Source organism: Python bivittatus, unplaced genomic scaffold (assembly GCF_059951505.1).
Source record: "Python bivittatus isolate LINGU-HERP-01145 unplaced genomic scaffold, Pbiv_v1 ctg000570_np1212, whole genome shotgun sequence".
Classification (NCBI taxonomy): Eukaryota; Metazoa; Chordata; class Lepidosauria; order Squamata; family Pythonidae; genus Python; species Python bivittatus.
The window spans coordinates 17,623,457-17,647,132 of record NW_028277097.1 but is presented as its reverse complement, the minus strand read 5'-3'; the positions used below and the strand labels follow the sequence as shown (position 1 = coordinate 17,647,132).

Here is a 23,676-nt window from a genome sequence, read left to right as displayed (position 1 = left end):
TTCCTTGCCAGTGTGAGAACCAGATGTATCCTTCATTTGGTTCCCAAGTCTTAATGCTTCAATGGATACAAAGAATCAGAAGCAATGGGGACTGGTTTCAGAAGACGAGATCCCAACAGCATCTGTCTTTAATCACAAAGCCACTTCTTTCAAATTCAACACATCAACCTTAGCAGGATAAAAAGAACTGCTACTTAATAGAAACGTTTGAAAAAAGGAACAGACACACAGCTTACAAAGAACAGGCAGAAACTGACAAGCTGCAGAACATGTCCCACTTGGCAAACCATCCTCAATTCTTCTTCTATCCAAAATCGGGAATGTCAAGGTGAAGTTACTGGTGCCCATCAGATTTTTTGGATTACGAGAGTCACAAGATGTGGCAGTATATAAATACATTGAACAAGAAATAAACATCCTTTTGATCTTGGCCATGTTGGTTCATGCTGATGGGAATTAGTCCAAACTCTGGAGAAATCCAGCTTGACCACTACTGAAATGGACAATATAAAGCAGTGTTGTCCAAACATGGCCACTTTAAGATGAGTGGACTTCAACTCCCAGAATTCCCCAGCCAGCCATGCTGGCTGGGGAATTCTGGGAGTTGAAGTCCACTCATCTTAAAGTGGCCAAGTTTGGACAACACTGGTATAAAGGATGTGTAGTCAAACATTCTGGTCCAGTGTTATTAGCAGAGTTGTTCTAAAAGAGTGCAATAAATCACAATTCTACCAGAAGTTAGGAAGCAAAACAGGATTCCCTCCTTACTCTATCATTAAGAGCTGTCACTTGACTATTTTTGTTTTCCTTTTCCAGCTTATCTGTTTTTCCTCTTATGTCGTGTCTTTTTCTAATTGGGGATTGTTTCTTTTTACTAACCAAGCAGTGAACTGAGGAGCAAAATGGTTTAAATAACTAACTTGACAGGTTCCTTTGGCTTTGTGTGTGGTACCCTTGAGTCAGTCTTGACTCCCGGTAACTACACAGACAAGTCCCTCCAGTTTTCTTGGCAACTTTTTCAGGAGTGATTTGACACTGCCTTCTTCCTAGGGCTGAGAGAGGACTGGAACTCACAGCTTCCCAGTTTCTAGCCCAGTGCCTTCACCCCCTACACCAAAGTGGCTCTCTTCTTTTGCTTAAAATCACCTTAATCCATGCAAAGTGAAAGAAATAGGACAGTACAGCAATTTTGGGTTAAGAATGATGCAAAGCACCTGCGTATCTCCTACAACAGAATATAAGGAGCCCAACACAAACTTGTTGGCTCCACTTTATTCCTAGGCAACATGCAGCAAAGCTCTTGATTAGATTTGCCCACAGGTGTCTCCAAACATATATTTTTAAAGCATGAAGAAGAAAACTATGCTTTCTTTGCATCGTTTTGGTGCAATCCTATCACTAATATCCCCACAAGCCTCAATGGCATGCGTTTAGATCCAGGGAGGCTGCTGTTAAAATGCACCCCAACAACTCGATCTAGCCCCAACAGTTTCTGTTTTCAGGTGGCTTCCTCTTCAGCCTGTCCTTTTAAGGCCAGAACATCTAAAAGCAAGAAAAAAGGGACCTTGGGGGGCTCTTCCACTAATGAAAGGAAGAAAAAGTGAGGGGGGATCACTGCTGGTGGAAGAGAGGACAGCCAGAGGCATGAGGGAGAAGAAAGACATCCTCTGTTTTTACTTTGCCTCCTCAGGGGAACTGAGTTCAAATGGACCTAAGCAGAGCAACAGATACAAGGAAGAAGAGGCAGCCCAAGTAAGTAAGGAGATGTTAGGGAGCACCATGGCTGAGTTTAAATCTTAAGGACCATGGGAATCCAACATTCACCTCTTGAAGAAGCTTGTGGATGTTGGAACCCCTTTCTTTGACCTTTGGGAAATCATAGAGGACAGGCATCACACCAGGGGATTGAAGAAGGGCAAATGTTGTTTCTATCTTCAGAAAAAAGGGTGGGGGGAAGAAGACCCAGGTAACTACAGAGCAATCAGTTTGATGTCAATATTAGGTCCAACTTTAGTTAAGAGAATAATAAGCACTTGGCTTGTAAGCATTTCGAACAGTGCTTTGCTTGGCAAGACATATCATGGATCTCATTTTTTGATAGTGACTAGTTTAACGGATGAAGGGAATGCAGGGGACAGAGCATAACTTAACTTCATCAAAGCATCTGGCAAAGTCTCCTATGAAATTCTGGTAGAGAGGATAATAAGCTAGCAGCTGGATAAAGCTACCATTAGACCGATACAGAGTGATGGAATGACTATCTCCAACAAGTGCGTTAATGGATCTGCATCAAGCTGGAAGGAAGTGTTGAGGAGTGTAGTTCAGGGCTCCATCCTGATGCTGTTCAATGTACTTAGAAAAGACTTGGAAGAGGGGGGCACTTGAAAATGCATGCCTTGGCAGGGATGTGGTGGATAGGGCCCCCAGCTCCTACAAAGGGGAATGCATCTCTAGATTCTTACCCCACAACCCTGCTGCACTTTCTATGATCCCTGGGGAACAGTCTTCTCAGGAAATGTCGTCATCATTTACTTGATTCCAGAGAAAGCCTCTTTCTCTCTGTGCTAGTTTATCTGTGGCTCAACTAACCATGTGAGAAAGACTAACTTCCCTGTCAAGAGTGGAACAGCTGGTTAAATAAGAGTTGCAGGCCTTTATTATTAATTTACTTACTTAGTAGATTTCTATGGCCTCAGATATATCAAGAAGCGATGGGGGGAGGGGGAAGGGAAGGGGTAACCAAGCAGTCCTAAATAAAACCAAGGATAATGAACTGGAGCACATCCAGAGGAGAGGAACCAAGATGACAAGGTCTAGTAGGGAGATATGATCGCTCTCTTCAGGATAGGGCAGAATTGTCCAGTGACATTCCAGAAGACAAGGACAAGAAACAAACGGGCTTAAGTTGCAAGAAGTAGAAAAAATTCTAATGGTTCCCCCCATTAAACAATGAAAACATCTGCTTCGGGAGATGATGGTCTCTCCTTCACTGGAGGCCTTTCAGAGATTCTGTAATCATGGATTCCCGCACTGAACAGAGGATTGGACTAGATGGTCCTCAAGGTCTCTTCCACATGTTCTATAGTTTAACATCAATAGTAAAGGAACAAGCAGTCAAGAAAGATGTTGCAGACTAGCACCAGACAGAGCAGCCACGGTGGCTTTGGAAAAGATATTCAAATGTTGTGATGTGTCTATACCCACAAAGGTCAGAATTGTGCAAGCCATGCTATTCCCTGTGACATTCTACAGAAGTGAAAGTTGGACTTTGAAGAAGGAGGACAGGAAGAGTATTGACACATTTGAACTTTGGTGTTGGAGAAGACTCGTGAGAATATTGTGGCTAGCCAAGAAAACAAACCAATGAAATATCAAACAAATCAACCAAGAGTTCTCCTTCAAGGCACAAATGACCAGGCTCAAATTATCTGACCCATGATGCAAAGACCTAGCTCTCTGGAGAAGGCTCTAATGCTGGAAAAGGTAGAAGAAAAGAGAAGAGCAATCAGCAACAAGGTAGATGGACTCAGTTACTATAGCGATGGGTCCTTCCTTCATTGGAAGACCTGAAGGACCAGGTAAGGGATAGATCATCATGGAGAAAATCTATCTATGTGGTCACTAAAAGTCAACAATGACTTGATAGCACATAATCACTCAATCAAATCCTAAAAAAAGTTCAACAAAACACAACTGCAGTGTTCCTATAACATGCAACACCCAATTAAATAAAAATGACTACTGCTTAATGTGAAAGATTGATCTGACTCTAGATGCTAAGGCTGGATTCCCACAGTATGCTGAATCCCCCTATTACCCAATCACTCTGTAATCTAGTCTATTGTGTTGTGTGAACTCAATCAGTGCGCTGTGCAAATTTGGATCCTGGGACAAACTATAATTAAGACAGAGCTGACCAAATGTTAGGGTCATATGTTGTGAGAACCTAGTCAACCCACACTGATATTTTTTTTTTTCAATAAGGTAAAGAGAACCTAGGGAGAGTATTACATCAGGAAAACACCAAAGGGGAGACAGATTAAACAGTCTTCTCCCCTTGAGGGGAAATTTAATTGACCTATCCCAGCCCTACCACAACCAAGGTAATTGAATTGAAGATGAAAGATTGAAAACCGTTATTCCCTGTACATCATGTTACTTTTTTCCCTTGAAAAATTGCACTGACATGCCCTGGCACAGTGGCAAGATGTAACAGGCTGTGAGAATAACCCTGGGAGACAGGAGGAAGAGCCGCAGCCAGGGAAACAATCAGATAAGAAAAATCTCAGCCCAGCAAAGGAATGGAGGTGGAGAATGCATCTCAGAAGGGATCCTCCCTAGTCCTCTGGAAAGCAAAGGCGAAGGAGCGGGGAAGCGCTTTCAGACTTGCAGGATTCTGTTACTGTACCCTTACCATAAAGGTAGCGTTAGTACTCATGGTTCTGGTTTCCTGTCTGGACTACCTCGAAGGGCTGACACAAGCTTACAGACTGCCAAGCAGATGTCAGGAAGATTTTCTGGCACCCCAGATGATTTCTCTGCCCCAACCCTCCCTGAATATTCTCCTCCACTTCAGATGAAGAGGGTGTGAATTGCTGGGTAGGAAAGGCTAGACTTTTACCTGACTCCCTTCCCAGCTGTGCTCCAACATCTGCTTGCTTTCGGGAAGCTCTGTTGTTCAGGAACCCTTGTTCCGTCCTGCTCCAGAGAGATTTTGGACTGGGAGTGCTACAACAAACTAATCATTCTGCCCCAGTTCTCTTTCCCACGGGGCCTTTAGCAAAGTTCTGTCTAAACCGGGTCAGAACATTTATCTGTCAGCACAAGGGAAAGCAATGCCAAGTCTTTTAAATGTTGCTCTATTCCCTGTTGCTGGGAATGGGGAACTTTAAATGGCGGTTGGAAAACAGCCTCATTCCCAGGCTTGATTCACATCACACTAAGCCTCAGAAGGGTTTGCTTCTCGTGGGCTAGTGTGTTGTGTGAATCCCATCCCTGTGGTCTGTAAAACAGTGGCTTATGGCTTTTCATGGGGCTTAAGCCTAACCAATCATGGTTGGTTTATCTATTACACTTAAAACCCGCACACTGCCAGCAAGCCAGCCTGCAGGGATTAACCACAGAAATCAAAAACATCATCTGCTCTTCCAACCATCATAAAATATTTGTGTAGCATTGTATGTTTTAAGGTTTTCCATTGTGGATTCTGTTTGAACTTTGTTGGCAGTCCAGAGTCTTTAGTGGCGCGAGGGGTGATCGTATAACTCGAAATAAATATTTTTTACAACACCCTTCAAAACACAACATGATATTTTAGGGTAAGAGGTCACTGTATGATTTATCTATATCTGCTGTATAAGAAGTCAGAAGTCATTCTTTCTGTAATTTTTCTTTTCTTTAATTTTCATCACTTTTGTATTCTTTATTTCTAACTCTCTTGTTCTCTATTACTCTCTTTGATTATTAGTTCTTGTTTGCCTTTATCTTTATGCTTTTTATAACTTAATAAAGTTCTTATTTAAAAAAACACAACATAATATCTATAAATGACAATACTGGCCCAAACACATAGCAGTATGTAACTTCAAACATAAAAATACCAAGATACTATTAAAACCAAGCTACTATGAGAGGACGTTTGAGCATAGAAATCAGTCTTTAGCCTCTTCTTAAAACAAATCAGAGAGGAAGAAGTCCAGACTTTAATGAGGAAGGAGCACCGCAGAGCCGGTGCCACCACTGAGAAGGTCCTGCTCTGCTCGGTTTCTGTTCCAGCCCAGTCTCTGTCTGCGTCAGCACCGAGGATAAAGCTTTCAATGACATTTACAAACCACAGCGTGCTGCAATTTATGAACCTAATCTATTTTACAGGGGTTCAGGTACAGAAAGTAAGGAAGATGACCTTGGTGGAGATATGCAAGCTCCATTACCAAAGCAACAAGGGATGAAACATATCTTAACTCTACAACAGACAGAGAATATACAGAAGTGACTCAGGCAGATGCCTCCCCTAAAATATAAATATAAAAATATAAAATATTGGTTTGTATCTCATTATGTTGAGTGAACCTAAACCGTGTCATCAGTTGATAAGGGGAAGGAGGTCCCGCACAATTAGATTTGCAAGATTCTGTTGTTATAGCCAATCTCAATAAAGTAGTTTTGGCCTTCTGGTGGAGTTGATTTCCTAGTCTGGCCTACCTGGTGGGGCTGACATCAGGTGACATCACCTCCCACTGGTAATTGACCTATATCTGCCTGGGGCTTTCTCCATCATCTTTCTCTGTAGATCTATTCATTCACAGAAAGACAAAACAGATACACCAGTCTTTGGATTAACCTCAAGGCAGCTTCGCCATCTCACAGCTGAGTGCCCTTTCTTGCAGTCCTGTACACACTCAGCACCACAACTGTCAAACACTGGCAATATAGTCTCATACTATTTTAAAATAAGAACACGAAAACTATGCATTGAGGTGGGCTTAACATACTGATAAAGAAACAACAGGGGAAAAAATTCACTCTCCTAATTCCTAGGAGGCACTGCCCATCATCTACGAAGCTTTTCATTTTTGACCAGCCATGCTGATTCTTTGCAAGCAAGACTTCTCCTTCAGCTGGATTCATCCAACATAGTAAGCCTCACACTGAGTTTGCTTAACAGTCTAGGATAAAATTTTGTATTTTTTAAGCCTCACACTGAGTTTGCTTAACAGTCTAGGATAAAATTTTTGTATCTCATTATGTTGGGTGAACCTAAACAGTGTCATCAGCTGATAAGTCAGTGTATGCAAACCCAGCCTACAGGGCTAATTCAGCAACCCATGATTAAGCCAGGGCTAAAGTGCTGTGTGAACCCAGCCATGATATGGCTTGTTTTGTCTTGGCTTAGCATATCATGTGAAATTTAATGGTTTGTAAAGCATGGTTTAGGGTCTAGAGCTTGGGTGAATCCACTCAACAATGGTTAAGCTATAAACAATTATTAAGCAAGCTCTTACTGTACACATTTTTGCAAAAGTCGATCATGCCACATCTGAATTCTGTAAGAATTCTTTAGCAGAAAGCATTTCGATCTGGTCATTTGTTCATCTTTAATTTTCAGTAAGGTTTAGAAAAACGTAGCCTCTGCTGGTCTTGTTTTTTTCCAAACTTTCTAAAAGTATTTATCTAGGCAAATTTATCTGCTCTCCATCTTTGGGGAAGAGGATAAATGCAAATCATTTATCCAGGGACCCAGTCCCTTGCTAATTTCCTGCCTCTTGTGTATTCAAATATTTAAGCTGTTGTTTTGAATATAATTTCCAGCTTCCTTTTTTGCATCCCGTACTGGATGTTTTGCATTTTATTTTTTGAGCAAGACAATGCTTTGTTTTCCTCGTGTTGCAGCAGCCTGTTCTCTACAGAAAAGCCCGCTTTTTCCTCACAGATTTGCTCTTAAACTGCCTGGCAGCCTGTGTGACTTTCTTATGCCTTTCCTGCCTTAGATTTTTCGGGGGAGTTTTAAGTTATTATGGTTTTAAATCATTTTTGCTCTTCTGGTTTTTGTAATAGGCTTCCTTTTTACCAAACCACCTCTTTTGGGGAAGTTTCTCTTGAGGTCGAGGATGACTTCACAGGGCCTCCAAGGCAATTTTCCAAGCATAATTCCATTTGCCCTCCAGTGACTGAGCACATTGTGTGACTTTATTTTTTTTATTTATTTATAGTTCAAATTCAGTCACCACCCAGCTCACTCAGAGCGCGATTCTGGGTGGTTTCCAAAAAAAAAAGAAGAAGAAGAAGAAGAAAAACCCATTAAAATACAATAAGAAGAGTGTTCCTAAATAAATAATATATTCCAAGGAATTGATGGTATGTAATAGGCTATCGACCTACGGGAGCGTCTTCAGGGTGCCAACCATGCCCAGGCCTCCTCAAGCCCCATGCGAGCTGGCACAGCCAGGTCTTCAGCCCTTTCCAGAAGGCCGGGAGAGTGGGGGCCCGCCTCACCTCCGGGGGGAGAATATTCCATAGGGCGGGGGCAACAGCAGAGAAGGCCCCCCTCCTGGACCCCACTACTCAACATTCTTTAATTGACAGGGTCCGTAATATACCTTCCCTGCCTGACCAGGTGGGACGGATCGACGTAATGGGGATGGGACAGTCCCTCAGGTCACCAGGTCCCATGCCATGTAGGAATTTAAAGGTGATAACAAACACCTTGAATTGGACCCGGAAGCAAGCTGGCACCTAATGTAGCTCCCGCAGCAAAGGTGTTACGTGCTAACCTTGGGGCACCCAAAATTGCCCACGTGGCTGCATTCTCAACCAGCTGTAGCTTCCGGATACTCTTCAAGGGTAGCCCCATGCACAGCACATTGCAATAGTCTATACGGGAGATGACTAGGGCAAGAGTGACTGATTGGAGGGCTTCCCAATCCAGGAAAGGGCGTAACTGACACCCAACGCGAAGCTGAGCAAAGGCCCTCCTGGCCACGACTTCCACCTGCTCTTTGAGCAGGAGTCATGAGTCCAGGAGGATCCCCAGATTACGCACCGGGTCTCTCTGGGGCAGTGCAACCCGGTCCAAAACTAAGGATGGTAAATTCTCGGATACAGAGGAGCCTCCAATCCACAGCCACTCTGTCTTACCAGGATTCAGTTAAAGCCTGATGTTCCCCATCCAGACCCCCCACAGCCTCAGGCACTGCAAAAGGGTGGTCACTGTCAGGCCTAGCCCAAGGAACTCCAAGAGACCATGTAAATTCAGTCCAGCTATGTTTATTAGCTACAACCTCTAGCAAGATCTTCCCAGACTGAAACCCCAGCTCCCAAGTACTGCCAGCCACAACACTGTGAATTCCTCAGGGAGGTGCCAGCCTCATCCTCTTGTATCTCCCACGCTCCTCTGGAGATGTAAGAAAATGTTTTTCTCCCTGAGCCTGGCCTTCATAATTCCATTCCATCACAGTCACAGCATCATTCAGATAATCTGGGATGGAGATGTATAACTGGGTGTCATCTGCATATTGATGACAGCTCACCCCATGGTGGCAGATGATCTCTCCCAGTGGTTTCATGTAGATGTTAAAAAGGAGCGGAGAGAGTACTGTACCCTGTGGCACCCCACAATGGAGGAGCCATGGGCTGGACCTCTCACTCCCAATCAACACCGATTGGGGCCAGCCTTAGAGGTGAACCAGCACAGAACTGTGCCACCCACCCGCAACTCCCTAAGCCAACCCAAAAGGACACCATGGTCGACGGTATCGAAACCACAGAGAGGTCAAGATGAGCAAGGATGGATGAACTACCCCCATTCCGCTCCCACTAGAGACCATCCAAAGTGTGACCAATGCTGTTTCCGTCCCATATCCGGGCCTGAAACCCGACTGAAAAGGATCCAGATAACCTGCTTCATCCAGGATCCTCTGGAACTGCAAGATTCCAATGGCATCACTGGAACTATGAGACAGGAGCTGGGGACTTCTTGTGAATTTATAACCAAACAGAAATTTCTCAGTGGATTGACAGAATCTTCTAAGCCACTATTTTTCAACCTTACTAACCTTTAGATGTGTGGACTTTGACTCCCAAAATCCCCCAGCCAGCATGCTGGCTGGGGGATTCTGGGAGTCAAAGTCCACACATCCTAAGGTGGCTGAGGCTGAGAAACACTGTTCTAAGCCATGGTTGAAACCACCGCTGGTTGGATTCACTGACCATGCTAAACCAGATACCAGGATTTACAAACATTAAGAGTTGGATTCACATAACACTAGTTATGGCTTACTATGTTGTGCAAAGACGTCTACTGCCCTACTTCAAATTAGTTCAAAGCTCTCAGCTGGTATTTTATCTTGATTGGCTGAGTTTGTACTTCAGAAATAGTTAGTTTATTTTATTATAACATTGTAAGAGACCTTTACAAAACCAGGGAGAGGTCTGGATGGCCCCAACCCTGTTCTCCTTTGTTAAGACTGAAGACCTGGCTGTTTCTGTTATTGATGTGGTTTTTGTTTTGGGGATTAATCAGGGCATTATTAAAAACATCCTGTTTCAGCAATAAAAAGAAAGAGGGAAGGAGTCTTTGGGTTCAGCTCAGCTCCCAGCAACTTCAAAGATGCTTTTCAAGGTCAACCAAGGTTGGCTTCATGCTGCCATCCAGCTGGGTTTCAGAACTGAAAATCAGGCGTTGTTGAATAACCAGGTGATATTGTAGGGCAATGTTTCCCAAACTTGATCACATTAAGTTGGGTGGATTTCAACTCCCAGAATTCCCCAGCCAGCATGAATGCTGGCTGGGGAATTCTGGGAGTTGAAAGCCACCTATCTTAAAGTGATCAATGTTAAGAAACACTGCTGTAGGGGGAAGTAATGGTTTAGCATCAGGTTACCTGGAGGAACAGCTTCTCCTGTGTGTATCTACCTGGACTTTGAAAATAATTTCATGAAGTCCTCTTCCAGGTCCCCCCACCAAGGGAGGTGAGGTGGATCTCTATAAGGGGAACAGCTTTTTCTGGGGTGGCACCCCACTGATTGAATGCCCTCCTCAGGGAGACTCAACCAGCACCCACTCAGCATCATTTCAGCATCAGGTGAAGACCTTTCTATTTTCCTATGCTTTTTAATTGGCTTTTAATTGCCTTTTAATTCATTGTTTTTGAATGACCATGTGCCTAGTTTCTATGGTGCTTTTATTTAGAATTTTATTTGATGTTTTCATTTTTTTTTAGCATGTTGTATTACAAGCGGCCCAGACAGCTTCAGCTATTGGGCTGTTTAGAAGTTTTAATTTGTAAATAAAATAAAGGTATGAGAAATTGTATTAGATAAAGACTCCATCCAGTCAGCCTCAGGTATATCCAAGTAGCTTTTTGGCAAAAAAGAAAAACCCTACAAACGGTTTGCCAACAGTCTCCTGGAGGAAAAATTTGCACATATTCTAAACCCCAAAGTCCAATTCACAAAGCTAACACACATCATCTTACCTCCCGTACTTAACTTTATTTATTTTTATTTTTATTTATTTATTAAACTTCTCCCCCGCCCATCTCCCCCCAATGGGGGACTCTGGGCGACTCACACAAAACATTAAAACCATAAATACATATAAATACCTCAAACATCAAAATTTAAAAAACATTACTAAAAAAGAGGAAAAGGAGAGTCCAAGAAGATGAAGAATCTGGGGCTGAAGACAGCAGGCCTCTATGGGGCTAGCCATTCCCACGCTTGAAGTGTTCCCTCCCCACCCCAGACCAAGTGACAGAACCAGGTCTTCAAAGCCCTTCGGAAGGCTGGGAGTGAGGGGGCCAATCTCATTCTTACTATATATCCAGCCTGAAAGTTTATGCAATTTGAGGCTTACTCAAACCAGAATTTTCATAGATTTCCAATGCTGGAACTCCAAATGGCACTGAATCTCCTGGGGGTTCAGACAGACAGGTCACATAGAAACATGCATGTGGGGAGCTGAGAGTATGATGGACGATGGATGGGCCTTGACTGGACGTCACGTAAAGACACCCTAAGGCAGTGTTGTCCAAACTTGGCCACTTTAAGATGAGTGGACTTCAACTCCCAGAATTCCCCAGCCAGCATGGCTGGCTAGGGAATTCAGGGAGTTGAAGTCCACTCATCTTAAAGTGGCCAAGATTGGACAACACTGGCCTAAGGAGTAACATATAAGGAAGCTACCATCTTCCCCCTATCACGTGGTCCAACTGAGTCAGGGGGGGCCTGACTTAACTGACCTGTCAAAATCTATGTTCCTCTAAGCCTAAAAATGCTACAAACCTGTCCATAAGCAGCACGTCCAACAGCTGTGGGACACCCCACATGTTTCAACTGTTTTTACAAGAATGGAATGAGCAAACAGTTCACATGCATATCACAATCATCTTCGTAACAATCTTATGCAATCATCTTCATAACAATCTTATGAGATTAGCCATTGTTCTGCAGCCCCGTGCCTGTAGGTGATCCATCTAATGAGGTTGAAATAAACCTTGATTAAACTACTTAGTACTTTCAAAACAACCAGGGCAGCACCCTGGAGAGACCCCCATCAGCCACAACCAGACTAACCTAGGATTTCATTGGTCACGAAGAACTTCACAGCACAAGCTGGGGTTATAAGCACGCGTATGCCACATCCCAACTCATGATTGGTATGACCCTGGTTGCCAAATAAAAGCCCATTTGGACATCAACCATGATTTGCACATCATAAGGACCAGGCCCACCCAACAGACCCAGCCATAAACAAGGAAGCCACGTTATCATATAACATCTCAGAGCAAAATGCACATGGGTCAGCCAGAAAGCACCAGGCTTCATCTGCAAATTAATGCAGGGTATCCCCCTACTTTTATTCATCGAATGCAGTGTTTCTCAACCTTGGCCACTTTAAGATGTGTGGATTTCAACTCCCAGAATTCCCCAGCCAGCTGGCTGGGGAATTCTGGGAGTTGAAGTCCACACATCTTAAAGTGGCCAAGGTTGAGAAACACTAATGGTTATTAAGTTATTCCAGCTGCCTTGATTCAGCCAGTAAGCTCACTTAAACGACATTCGCACAACTAGTTCCTGCCTCAATCCGCCTGCGGGCTTCGCGGACCCCTCGGGGGCTGGGTTCACACGAGTCAGGAAACACGGAGAACACTCGCCCAGCGCTCGCGCGCAACAGAGCCCCAGCCCCAAAGCTGCCGTCCCCTTCCCACCCCGTAGGACGGGAAAAGGCGAGGCTGCTGGATCCCCGCGTCGCCCGCGGGCGCGACCTCCCCCCACCCGGCGCCCTCCTGCTGCCCTGCTGCGCCCGCTCCCCGCCGCCCGTCCCGGGGTCCCTGCGCAGCAGCCTCCCCGCCTTGCCCTGGGCGGCGGCAAGCGGCGAGGAGCCCCCCGCCCGGGCGCTCACCCAGAAGTTGTCCTTGAACAGCGTTTCTCGCATCACGGCTGGCGCGCCCCAGGCAAAGCCCGGCTGCCGGCGATCGGCGGCCAGAGGTCCGAAGGGCGAGACTCGGAAGGGCTCCTCAAGGTCTGGCCCTTCTGCCACCCGGCGACAGGGGCCCCCGCTTCCTTCCTCCGGGGCGAGGGGAAGGGCCGGCGGCGCAGTCCCCGCCTGCCCGCCTGCCTGCCACGGATGCGCCGGGTGGCCGAGGGAGGGGTCTGGCGCGCTGCCGATCGGGGGACTGTCCTTCCTCGCTCGGGTTTCCCCCTCCGCAACACCCCTGAGAGGTAGGCTGGGCGGAGGGGAGGAGAGGGGATCTGACGCCAAGCCACCCCGGGCGCTTGCGAAGGGGACCCCGCTCGCTCCTTCCTTCCTTCTTTCCTTCCTTCCTTCCTGCCTCCCCTTGCAAGTGTGCGGGCTTGCTTTACACAAACGCAACGTATTTGGGAACGACGGTTGTTTCAGCTTGACTCAGCGGCACGGGGCCAGCGCCTCTGGGACTGGAAGCGGGTGGGGGCGCCGAGGGGAGACCGGCTGGGAATCCCAGGGCTGGAGCTTAAAAACAAAGTTTTACAAAGTTTTTTTTTTAATTAAAAAAAAATCCCCCTTCCACTCTTTGGCTGAGAAAGCTGCAGGGTGGTGTCCATGACATTGTCAGGTATCACGCTCAACCTGAGGGCATGGAACAGACTAGCTCCTTCCAGCTCCAGCTCCACCTCCACCAGAGGATGGCTGTGCCAAGAAGGGTGCCTCTGAGCATGACAAGAATGCCAGCCAGCTCCAAAGGGGTGAGGTAAGAGCAGTGAAGAAGCCAAAGGGGAGACAGGGAGAGAGAGAGGAACAGGTGGGGAGAAATTACAAAATACCATCATAGAATCACAGGCATGTTCAGGTCATATGCTATTCCTAAATTAAAGCATTTTCTCGGAATACACTGATCCATGCCCTAACCAATCCGGCTGGATTCACACAACGTGTGAAGCCTAGAAAAAAATCCGATCAGAGTTAAAACTCTCCTGGTGCCAAAGCTTTGGCAAGGTCTTAGGGGTGGAACCGATCTGGTGAAACCTTTTTCGTGAATCCAGGCAGAGAATTGCAAAGGGACATTCAGATTGTCACATCCTGCTTCCTGCTGCCTTGTGCAGGAATCCAGATTAAGTGCTCCGGATTCATCCAGCAAGGGGCAGCCCCTCTTTAACCTTGGTCAAAGGTGCCAGTGCCAAACTATCCAAACATTCACCTGGAATGTGCCTTCTTGTAATTTAAAGCCATTATTCCCATATTCTGCCTCTCGCCAAATTCTTTTCTGAAAGCTAATTATACCCATTTTCTTCAGTTTTGCCTGGTATTTCTAATCAAGCAAGGAGGGGGGGGAAAGGTTGCCTCCCTTTTCCTCAGTAAGTCTCCAAGACTCTATGCACGTGGCTTCCTTATTCATAGTTTACTCAAGTAACCCGAGTTTCTGGGTTCATACCTAGCCAGAAATAAAACCACATAGGCTATCTTTGTATAATATGCTAGGTTAAAAAGTTGGCCAGCCTGTAGTTCCGTGTGTTGTGTAAAGTATTGTCTGCTTAGACAGCATGTTTAAATTAGCCATGGTTTATTTCATCCTGGTTTACACAGCCCAGTTATTCGGGTTTGCCCAACCGCTGAGCAATAACTATCCTCTCACTTGATTAAAATGAGATTGGCTGGTTTTAATCTTCTTTCTTTGTAATAGCTCTGATAAAAAGTCCATCTACTAGACATAAACATTTGAATTATTATAGAAAATAGTGAGTTTTGGGGTTCATTTGCATCTCCAGAATGTCATTAGCCAACAGTTATGTTACTTTTCATCACCTTTCCAAAGGTGGGTCTATACCCAGGAAAAGGCTATAAATCTTTAGCCACGAGACTTGTTCATTTAGCAAGCTTCAATCTCTGAAACCATCCTGTCTTACAACAGCAATAAATATACAAGCAAAACCTAGTAAATAATATGGTACAGTCATTAGAATCAGAATGGCAAGAATTATAATCTGAGGCATGCTAAAAAGAATAAAGATACTTAATCGAATAGAGTCTGCAGTGCAATACTGCCTAGTATGTTTTATTATCTATATCTATCCCCCTCCCCCCCCTTCTTCTTCCCAGGAGATGAAATCAAGGTGGCCCTGGGCACAGTTTGGAGTTTAATTTATAGCTTCCTAAGAATTATTTTAGGAAATGATTGGGCATTTTGCTCAGACAGGCCCTTTACAGTTGTAAATTTGCTTCACCGTTTTGCCTTGAGAGATCAAAGGCACTTCAGCAACTCCTGTTTGAACCTCCGTGTACTTTCATCCCACAGCCTTCCTGCTTGACAGGTTAATTTGTCACTCGTGGGTGGGGCGCATAGGCCTATGTCAGTGATTCTCAAACTGAGATCCAGTGCAGCTTCCCTGTCAGCCCCGCTTCCCTGCGTCCCTCCCCACCAGCTGGCTGATGAGAACAAGGGGTTGAAAACTGACTCAGTGGAGCAGAAGTGATAATACAGGTAGCCCAGAGATCTAGAAAACTGACACCAGTGGGCAGGCCTCAACTGCAGTTGCTGATTGTGAGTTCCCGTGTGCTGCGCTAACTGGAAATGGGGCAGCAGCATTCGTATGAAGGAGTCAAGGCAGACCAGGTGCTGGGCGCAGTCTGTCGCTACGCGTGCATCGCTACACCGTGTCTGCCATCTCACCTGTTTTGACTTTCCTCTTGGGCCACTACCAAATCATGATCTCACATAAGCGAGTCCAAAAGGAAGTGGCAAATTGGAATTGCAGTGATGAATATCTGGAGGTGGAACTTCATTGGGCTGGAGATCTACTCACTCTTTGCATCTTCATAGTTGCAGATGCCTGCTGAAGAACACCCCTGACCAGCCCATTTGTGGTAAGGGTTGCTGTTCTGGCATGTAGTACATAAAAATCATTGAAATAGTGAAAGGAGTTTGGATTACATGTTTGGTCCAAATGTTAGTTTTAAAAGGCTTGGAAAGGGAGGAGATGGGAAGGCATCCATAAAAGCAATTGCAATTATTATCATGCCCCAAAATATAAACTCCCGTACTCTTAATGATGGAAACACAGGAAGGGTGTGTTTGTTTAAATAAGTTGAAATGGGTTTTTCAAATGTGTATTCAGTGGTCCACGATTGCAAAAAGTTTGAAAAACACTAACCAGAATGTCGCAGACCAATTTGCTCCAGTCCTGAAGCGTACCAGGTTGAGATGGTCACTTCCAGAATTGGTAACCGGCATTTATAATTCCAGCATGTTTGTAAGTGGTAGTTCAGAGAAGGATTTTACAGACTAGGACAGCCCACTTTTGGCAAAATTCTGCCCAGGGGTGGGTGGCATTTGCTTCTCCTGAAACAAAAGCTGGAAATTGAGAAAGGGAGGCCCTACTAGCTGAAAGCGGGCAGTACAAGTTTAATTTAAAACACACACACGCCACATCCGTGTGGCTGCATTGCACTTTGAAAGATCTGGAAAAAGATATGTCTCAATTAGCAAACCACCCTCATTAGCATAGAATGGAAACTCCACCTGTCCTTCCAGTAACAAGGATTGGCAGAGTTACTAAAAATACAGCTGAACAATGCAGAAGGTCACACAGGAGAGTTTTCTGGGTTTTGCTTCCATGTTAGCGTCATCAGGAGGAGCTTCCTCATGCTTGCTCTCTCTGGTTGCTGATCGTGGGAACAGAAGCTGAGAACAAAGGCGCTAGAAGAGGAGTCGGCAACTAGAAGCCCTAGAGACCAGTCCAGCCCCAACTGATTTTCCTTGCCTTTTCCTGTTTGCCAGCCCCCAAAAGGAACTTTTCAGCAGAATGTTAGCAGGAAAGGAAGTTAGCAACTTGATCCAATCCAACTTGTCCACATTGATTAGTACCCAAAGAGGACTCTGAAATGCTGCTAAGAAGAAGAACAAAAAGCAGGATTCAAAGGGGTGGGGACATATAAAGGGCTTAAGGGAAAAGCGTGTGCAGAAGATTTCTTGCTCTGTTCACACCTTATTGCTAAGCCAAATTGCCAGGGGTATTTGCAGGGTGTGGTAAAAATAAGATTGTGGGCACAGTGGTACAATTGGAACGCCGTCCATTTTTAATTTCTTTTTAATGTCTCTCGGGGACCTTCTGTGGCTGAGGGGGGACTAGTCCTTGGTCCACCATCCTGGCTCCCCATGATTATCTAGAGCAGTGTTTCTCACCTCAGCAGGTTTAGGATGTGTGGACTTCAATTCCCAGAATTCCCCAGCCAGCATGGAATTCTGGGAGTTGAAGTCCACATATCTTAAACCTGCTGAGGTTGAGAAACACTGATCTGGAGCCTTCAATCTAAGCAGGAAGCAGGAACTGTCCACAGGACCAGGAAAGACAGCGTTTAGAAATTTATCTTGAAATATATGATCTATCTTCCACTTAGCAATCATCCTATTTTTATAAAATTGTGGGCCAGAGGAAGGGTGTCAAAAAAAGCCTCAGGAGTCTTTGGCTGGGTCAGAATTAGCCTTCAGTTTTAAGCATCATGGAATATGTTGTCAAAATCTCTTGATGAGAAAAACTTAGGAGATGGATGAAGCTGAACACCCTTCCAGGAGTGACTGTACACTAGCTTTAAATCACGATGTTGAAGTCCGGCTTTCAGTTCCTCCGTAACTCATTTCCCAACGTGGAATTCATCTGCTTTCCCCCTGCAAACCTTTTCAGCCAGTCGTGGGCCTGCTGTGACAGATTTCTTCTTGTAAAGGGAGTTTTGGGTGTTTTGCTAGATCTAAAGCCTATCACCAACTTTGCGCAGGTTCAAGGTGTCCTGCACAAGCCCAAGCAGGCACGTGGCTAGAAATTAAATTCTTTATCCAAGATCAATTGCAATAACTCTTCCAGCAGTTCCTTACCTCCTCCTGCAAAGATGCGTCCTTGGAGAGCTTCCTTCCCACGGCAGAAAATGTACTCCAGAGTAACTCCATGCCTTCTTTGCTGCCTTCTCTCCCTCCTGCAGCTGAGATGCCTGGCGTGCTGTGACTTGTGGTGGGGCATCAGAAACGGGTGTGCTCCAGGCCCAGGGTAATTTGCGCACGAGTAAAATACGACAGCAAGGCAGTCTATGGAGCAAGATTGGAGGTGGGGAAAACACAGCCTGCCAGTTTCGCTCCTGGCTTATAATTTCCTGGTGAGCCTCTTCAGAAATCCACAGAACTACGTCACAGAGATTGGCCCAAGAGGCACATCCCAGAGAATGGGACGAAGAGGCACATCCTATGGTATAAAAGGGACAATCAAAACATGAAAAGAACTGTCCTTGATCCACTGTGCTCAGCTGGAAAAGCACCACAAGGGGTGTGATGAAAACAACATGGAAGGCAGCCTGGTCGCAATGCTTGTAAAACCAGAGCGGAGCTCCGATTACTTGGCTCTGGGCGTCATCTTGACTTTTCTGACTCTCTCTGCAGATCCCCCCTCCCCTTGCTCACATTGTCAGGAGAAATAGGAGGAAGGAATGCTGGGTATGATAGCTTGATGAAATGTATGAAAAGCTGGATATACATCTAATAAATAAACCAAGATATTTGTTTCTATCTTGGTTGTGTGTTTGCATGTGCGCGTGTGTGGACTGTGTCCTTCCAAAAAGGGTCCAACCACCCCATCCTTTCCACTGTGATATTATTATTGTTAACACGCAGTCTGACGGAGTTCTGACTGGATTTGGTACTTTTGGCTATTGGATCCTTCCAGAGAATTTGGGATAGTTAAAGATTATAACATGGTAATACATGCATTATTATGATGGTTGGTCGCACAGACAGCCAGATGTTTAGACTGGGTTTGGCATTTTTATCCACCTATCGAGGCCTCCCCAAGGACCTGGGAGAGGCAGATGTTATTGTTTGATGGTGTTAAAGGTATCGTTGCAGGATGTGAGCTGTTCCAAGTCAAGCTGCCTTTTGCAATGGACTGATGGTGGTTTTATCAACGCCGATGGTCTTCAAGTGGGGCTCCAGATGTTTTGGGATTGCACCCAAGGGGCCTATAACTATTGGTACAATCCTTGCTTTCTTTTGCCACAGTCGTCCTACTTCTATTTGCAGGTCTTTGTATTTCGTGATTTTCTCCAGTTCTTTCTCTTCCATTCTGCTGTCTCCAGGTATTGTAATGTCTATTATTATTATTATTATTAGTTAGTGTAAGGTGAATTCCATGAATTTTGGCCTGCCTAGGGAAAAAATACCTCCCTATTTCCCCTAGAAATAGTACAAGAAATCAGAAACATTAAACAGAATTATTGTGAGGCTCATAAACTGAGAATTAAAAGGGCTAATCAACTGATAAATGAAGAGGGACAGACTTGTTCTTGGCACTGAGGGTGAGAAAAAGATTATACAAGATTATAATGGAAAATCGTACTAAGAGAATGCACAAAAAGAAGAAGCAAAACAATATTGAAAGCAACTACTTCAGATGTTTAAAGAAAAAATGAGGGGAATACAACAATGATGGAACTGACAGAAGCTTCAAAAAGCAGAATGTTTGAAAGGACATTTATTATTGCTTTCTCTTATCCAATAATATAGAAAAAGGAATAAACAGCTAGATAATTTTGGGATATTGAATGAAAAGGATGAACTCAAAATTATGCAAGCGCTGGAATAAAGTATAAATCTGAGATATATAGTTAAAAATTGTATTTGATTGTAAATGTTTCAAGAGATTAGACTAAAATTTATACATGGTTGACTATAGTAACATATAGATTTTAAACTAGAGACATTTTTGTTGAAACATGTAGTGAAGAATCTGGTTAGAACTGTAACCCGGTTAGAACTGTAACTGATATTGTAACTGATACTGGTTAGAATTGTAACTTTTAAGAATTGGAAAAATTAAAAAGTACTTATGCAGGAGGAAGTTATTGAAAATTATGGAATGTGCAGAGATGAGTTAAACTGAGATTTGAAATTAGAGTAAGAAGATAAGTAATTTTATAAGATAAAATTTATAAGAAGATAAGTAATTTTATATGACACTGAGAAAATATAGTAATGTAATGGATTAGGAAATTTTATAATAGAAATTTGATATTAATTATTATATATATACACATATAATCGATAGATGAAAATGTATTACTAATCCTATTGAAAGTTAAAATTTCTTGTAATAAATGATTCTATAGATTAGCTATGAATGATTAATAATTGTTAATTGATAAGTATACAAGTATATTTTGAATAGATGATATGAGAATTTAAGATTATGAAAGGGGCACCAACGAGTTGGTAACTGGTTGACACACGGTATAAAATGAAAGATGCTTTTTTTATGCCTTTCTATGTTTTTGTTTGTCCATGTATGTTTTGTGTTTGTTGTAAAAATAAAAAAATATTTAAAAAAAAAAATTGGCACAATCCATGCTTTCATTCAGTGTTTCTCAACCTTGGCCACTTGAACATGGGTAGACTTCAACTCCCAGAATTCTCCAGCCAGCCATTCTGGCTGGGGAATTCTGGGAATTGAAGTCCACGCATCTTCAAGTGGCCAAGGTTGAGAAACACTGCTTTCATTGATAAACTGAGTGCTGAACCCAACAGCTTTGCCTTACAACAATTTTGCATAAGATGCATTCCAGCCTTCTTTTTCTTTTCCGCCTGGCTCCTTAAAAAGACAGCTGCAAACTTTGATCCCCATTATGCAGCTATAGCCCAGGTAAAAACAATGAAAAGATATTTTACATAACTGAGCCCTCAGCCCCCTAAGAAGGAAGGAAGGAAGGAAGGAAGAGGAAAATGTGCTTTCCAGCACGTGGAATGCGTATGTCAACTTTGCAGGGTGAGTCAATGGCAATTTTTTTTTCCATCCCTGACTCTGTTCATCTTCTGCGATTTCATGCATCATGTGGTCATTTCCAGACTGCTCGAGCACACGGTCTTTTGCTCATAAATGGGCCCAATCAGAGATGACTTGGATGGGGTGGGAGAGAGAGATGGTGTAGCTGTCCCAAATCACATGCTGTGAGAAAGCCCTAAATTTGCAAAGGGTTCTTGCATTCTTTCCAAGGAAGAGGATGAAGACTCGGTTCAGACTCTTAGGCCCACTTCCTACATTTCCAGCAGGAGATGAGTCATAAGAATTTGCTTTTATATTCCACTTTTTTCTCTGGGAGTCAAAGTTGGTTACCCTACTTTCTATCAAGCCCCTTAACTGCCAGGCATGATCAAGAAACAAGGTTCACACAGACTTCAGTGCCAAGAAGCTTCAGTGCCAAGAAATAGGGTACATTGTAGGGAGAATGTTAGTTTGTAGTAGCCAGACAGGTCACAATTTTTAATAAAATGTGTTAGTCTGAAAAGGTGCTACCAGATTCCTTCTGAAGTTGCGGTTAGAATCTCGAGAAGTGAGTTTTTTAAAAATAGTTCATTAAAGGTGGGGTTTCTTTGAAGCTTTTGGATTTTTTTTCCCCCAGGCTGTTTATATGAAAGGCTACAAATTCTTGTGATAAGCCTGTCATGACCTCTCCATCAACTGATTCTGTTTCGAGAACATAAAGACATAAGGATGTAAGAATCAGTCTGTTCTCACAGTGGCCAACCAACTGCCCAAGGAAGCCGAGTTTCCCAGCAGATGGTCTTCAGAGGAAGTCCCCCTGCCATCAAAGCTAAGAGCCATGGATCCCCAGGACTTCCATGAATTGGTCCAACCCTTTTCTGAAGCCAGCCAAGCAAGTAGCCAGCACCACCTTTCATGGTAGCAAATTCCAGAGTTGAATTATGGGTTTGTAGAAAAACATTTCCTTCTGTCTGTTCTGGTCTATGACCATAATAAAGATTTGGTTTTTCTGCCCTGGTTCTTCCAGCATTCAGTTTCATTGGGTGAGTTCTGCTTAGAGTATTTTTGGGAAGGAGAAAATAGCTTCTCCTTGACTACTTTATCTACGCCATACATAATTTTCTACACTTCAATCATGTTCCTCCTTCACCTCTTTTCTAGACAAAAAAGCCTCAAATGTCACAACCGTTCTTCATAGGGAAGTTGCTCCAGCCCCTGGATCTTCTTAACTGCCCTCCTCTGAACCTTCTCTAGCCCCACTATGACCTTTCTGAGGTGTGGTGACCAAAACTCCACACAATATTCCAGATGCACCATTGATTTCTATAAGGGTGTTATTATATTGACATCTCTATTTACAATACCGTGTCTCATTATCCCTAACATGCTATTGGCCTTGTTTACAGATGTCCACTGTGTCGACACCTTCATTGAACTGTTTACCCTTATTCCGAGATCTCTTTCCTCAGCAGTCATGGCTAGTTCTGATCCCGTTAGTTTTTATGCGTAGTTAGGATTTTGGGCACTGATGTGCATCACTTTGCACTTGCTCACGTTGAATGCCATCTGCCATCTTGATGCCCAGACCCCTATGTGCAGAGATCCCTTTGGAGCTCTTCGCAATCCCTTGTTTTTACCACTCTTAGGGTCATCAACAAACTTGGCTATTCCACTAGTCACACCCCATTCCAGATCATTTATAAATATGTTAAAAAACATCAGTCCTAGGGCAGAACCCTGCAGGAACCCACTAGTTACATCCCTCCATTGTGAGAAATGCCCATTGACTCCTACTGTTGGGTTTCTATTCTTTATCCAGTTGCTTACTCACAAGAGAACCTGCCCTTTTATTCCATGGCTTAAGCTTACTCAGAAGTCTCTGATGAGGCGATCTGCTTCCTTCTCTTCCCAGGGAAGAAACAATTATATTATAGATTGTTCATACTTCTCTTTCAGCAGCACACCTAAACTGGTCATCTTAAACCAAGTGGGAATGTGTCCTATGTCACAAATATAATCCTCTTCTGGATTAAAGCTCTAGCTACCTTTTCTATTGCAAATTACTCTCTTTCCCTTACCTTCATCACCGCATTACCAGTTTCGATCTTATTCGGAATCATCAGACGTAGGTAGCCAGATGTTATTCTGGGTTCAAACCCTCTACCAGAAATTGAACCCGTGGGCCTTCACACTTTAAATGACTATCTACTGCTTGTGTCCAAATAAAAACAAGACTAGTAATGTAGTCTAAATGCCGGTCAGGATTCTTGCATAATTTTGTCTGAGGAGATACAGCAGGGGGAAGAAAGGCAGAAAAATCCCACTGACTTTTTATGAGGCTTTCACAATAAGGAATACAGTCATGTTGAAAAACAAATGCACTTTTCCTTTTAGTTGCATTTATGTTTACTCTTTCCAGCTGATCTACACATTCCTACTTGGAGACCAATTAATTCCAGGGTTTTAATGTGCCAAACTCCCATCGAAACAAGTGGCATGTTTCAGGATACTTACAGTGCTGACCAGAATTGCCCCATGCTCCTACCTGGAGAAGTTACTGAGAAGGCTATGTGGAAAGAGATGTTGCCCTCTCCTGCTAGAACAGTGGTGAGGTTGGCCACCAGTGCAACTCTGAATACAATACTGGAACTGGGCAGTTAGTGTCCTTGCTACCTTGTCAACAGATAACAACACGAGAGTGGACTTTTGCTTGGGAAGTCCACTGATTAATCTCAGGGGCTGCAATGTTAACTATGCACAAATGATCTATCGTCAGTAAAGAAAAGAATGACAGCTAGATTCAGAAACTGCACAATGCTATGATTTCCTAAACTGTAGCTGTAAATAAGCCATAATAGGCTGGTTAATATATAAGGTTTAAGGCCAACATACATCATGCTGAGCCAG

At 43.9% G+C, this 23,676-nt stretch overlaps 1 protein-coding gene across 2 annotated transcripts in view; it reads right to left on the bottom strand.

The window, feature by feature from the left end:
• PSTPIP2 (proline-serine-threonine phosphatase interacting protein 2) overlaps positions 1–17,977 on the bottom strand; it is a 53,195-nt gene extending 35,218 nt beyond the window's left edge. The window contains exon 1 of one of the 2 annotated variants that reach the window (XM_088152709.1): positions 17,844–17,977. In XM_088152709.1, coding sequence (XP_088008835.1) covers positions 17,844–17,915 — 72 coding nt within the window. In that variant the 5' untranslated portion in view covers positions 17,916–17,977. Of the gene's footprint in view, positions 1–12,901; positions 13,121–17,843 lie in introns of those variants that run through there. The other variant, XM_088152710.1, reaches the window with a different exon arrangement.
• Positions 17,978–23,676: the final 5,699 nt, after the last annotated feature.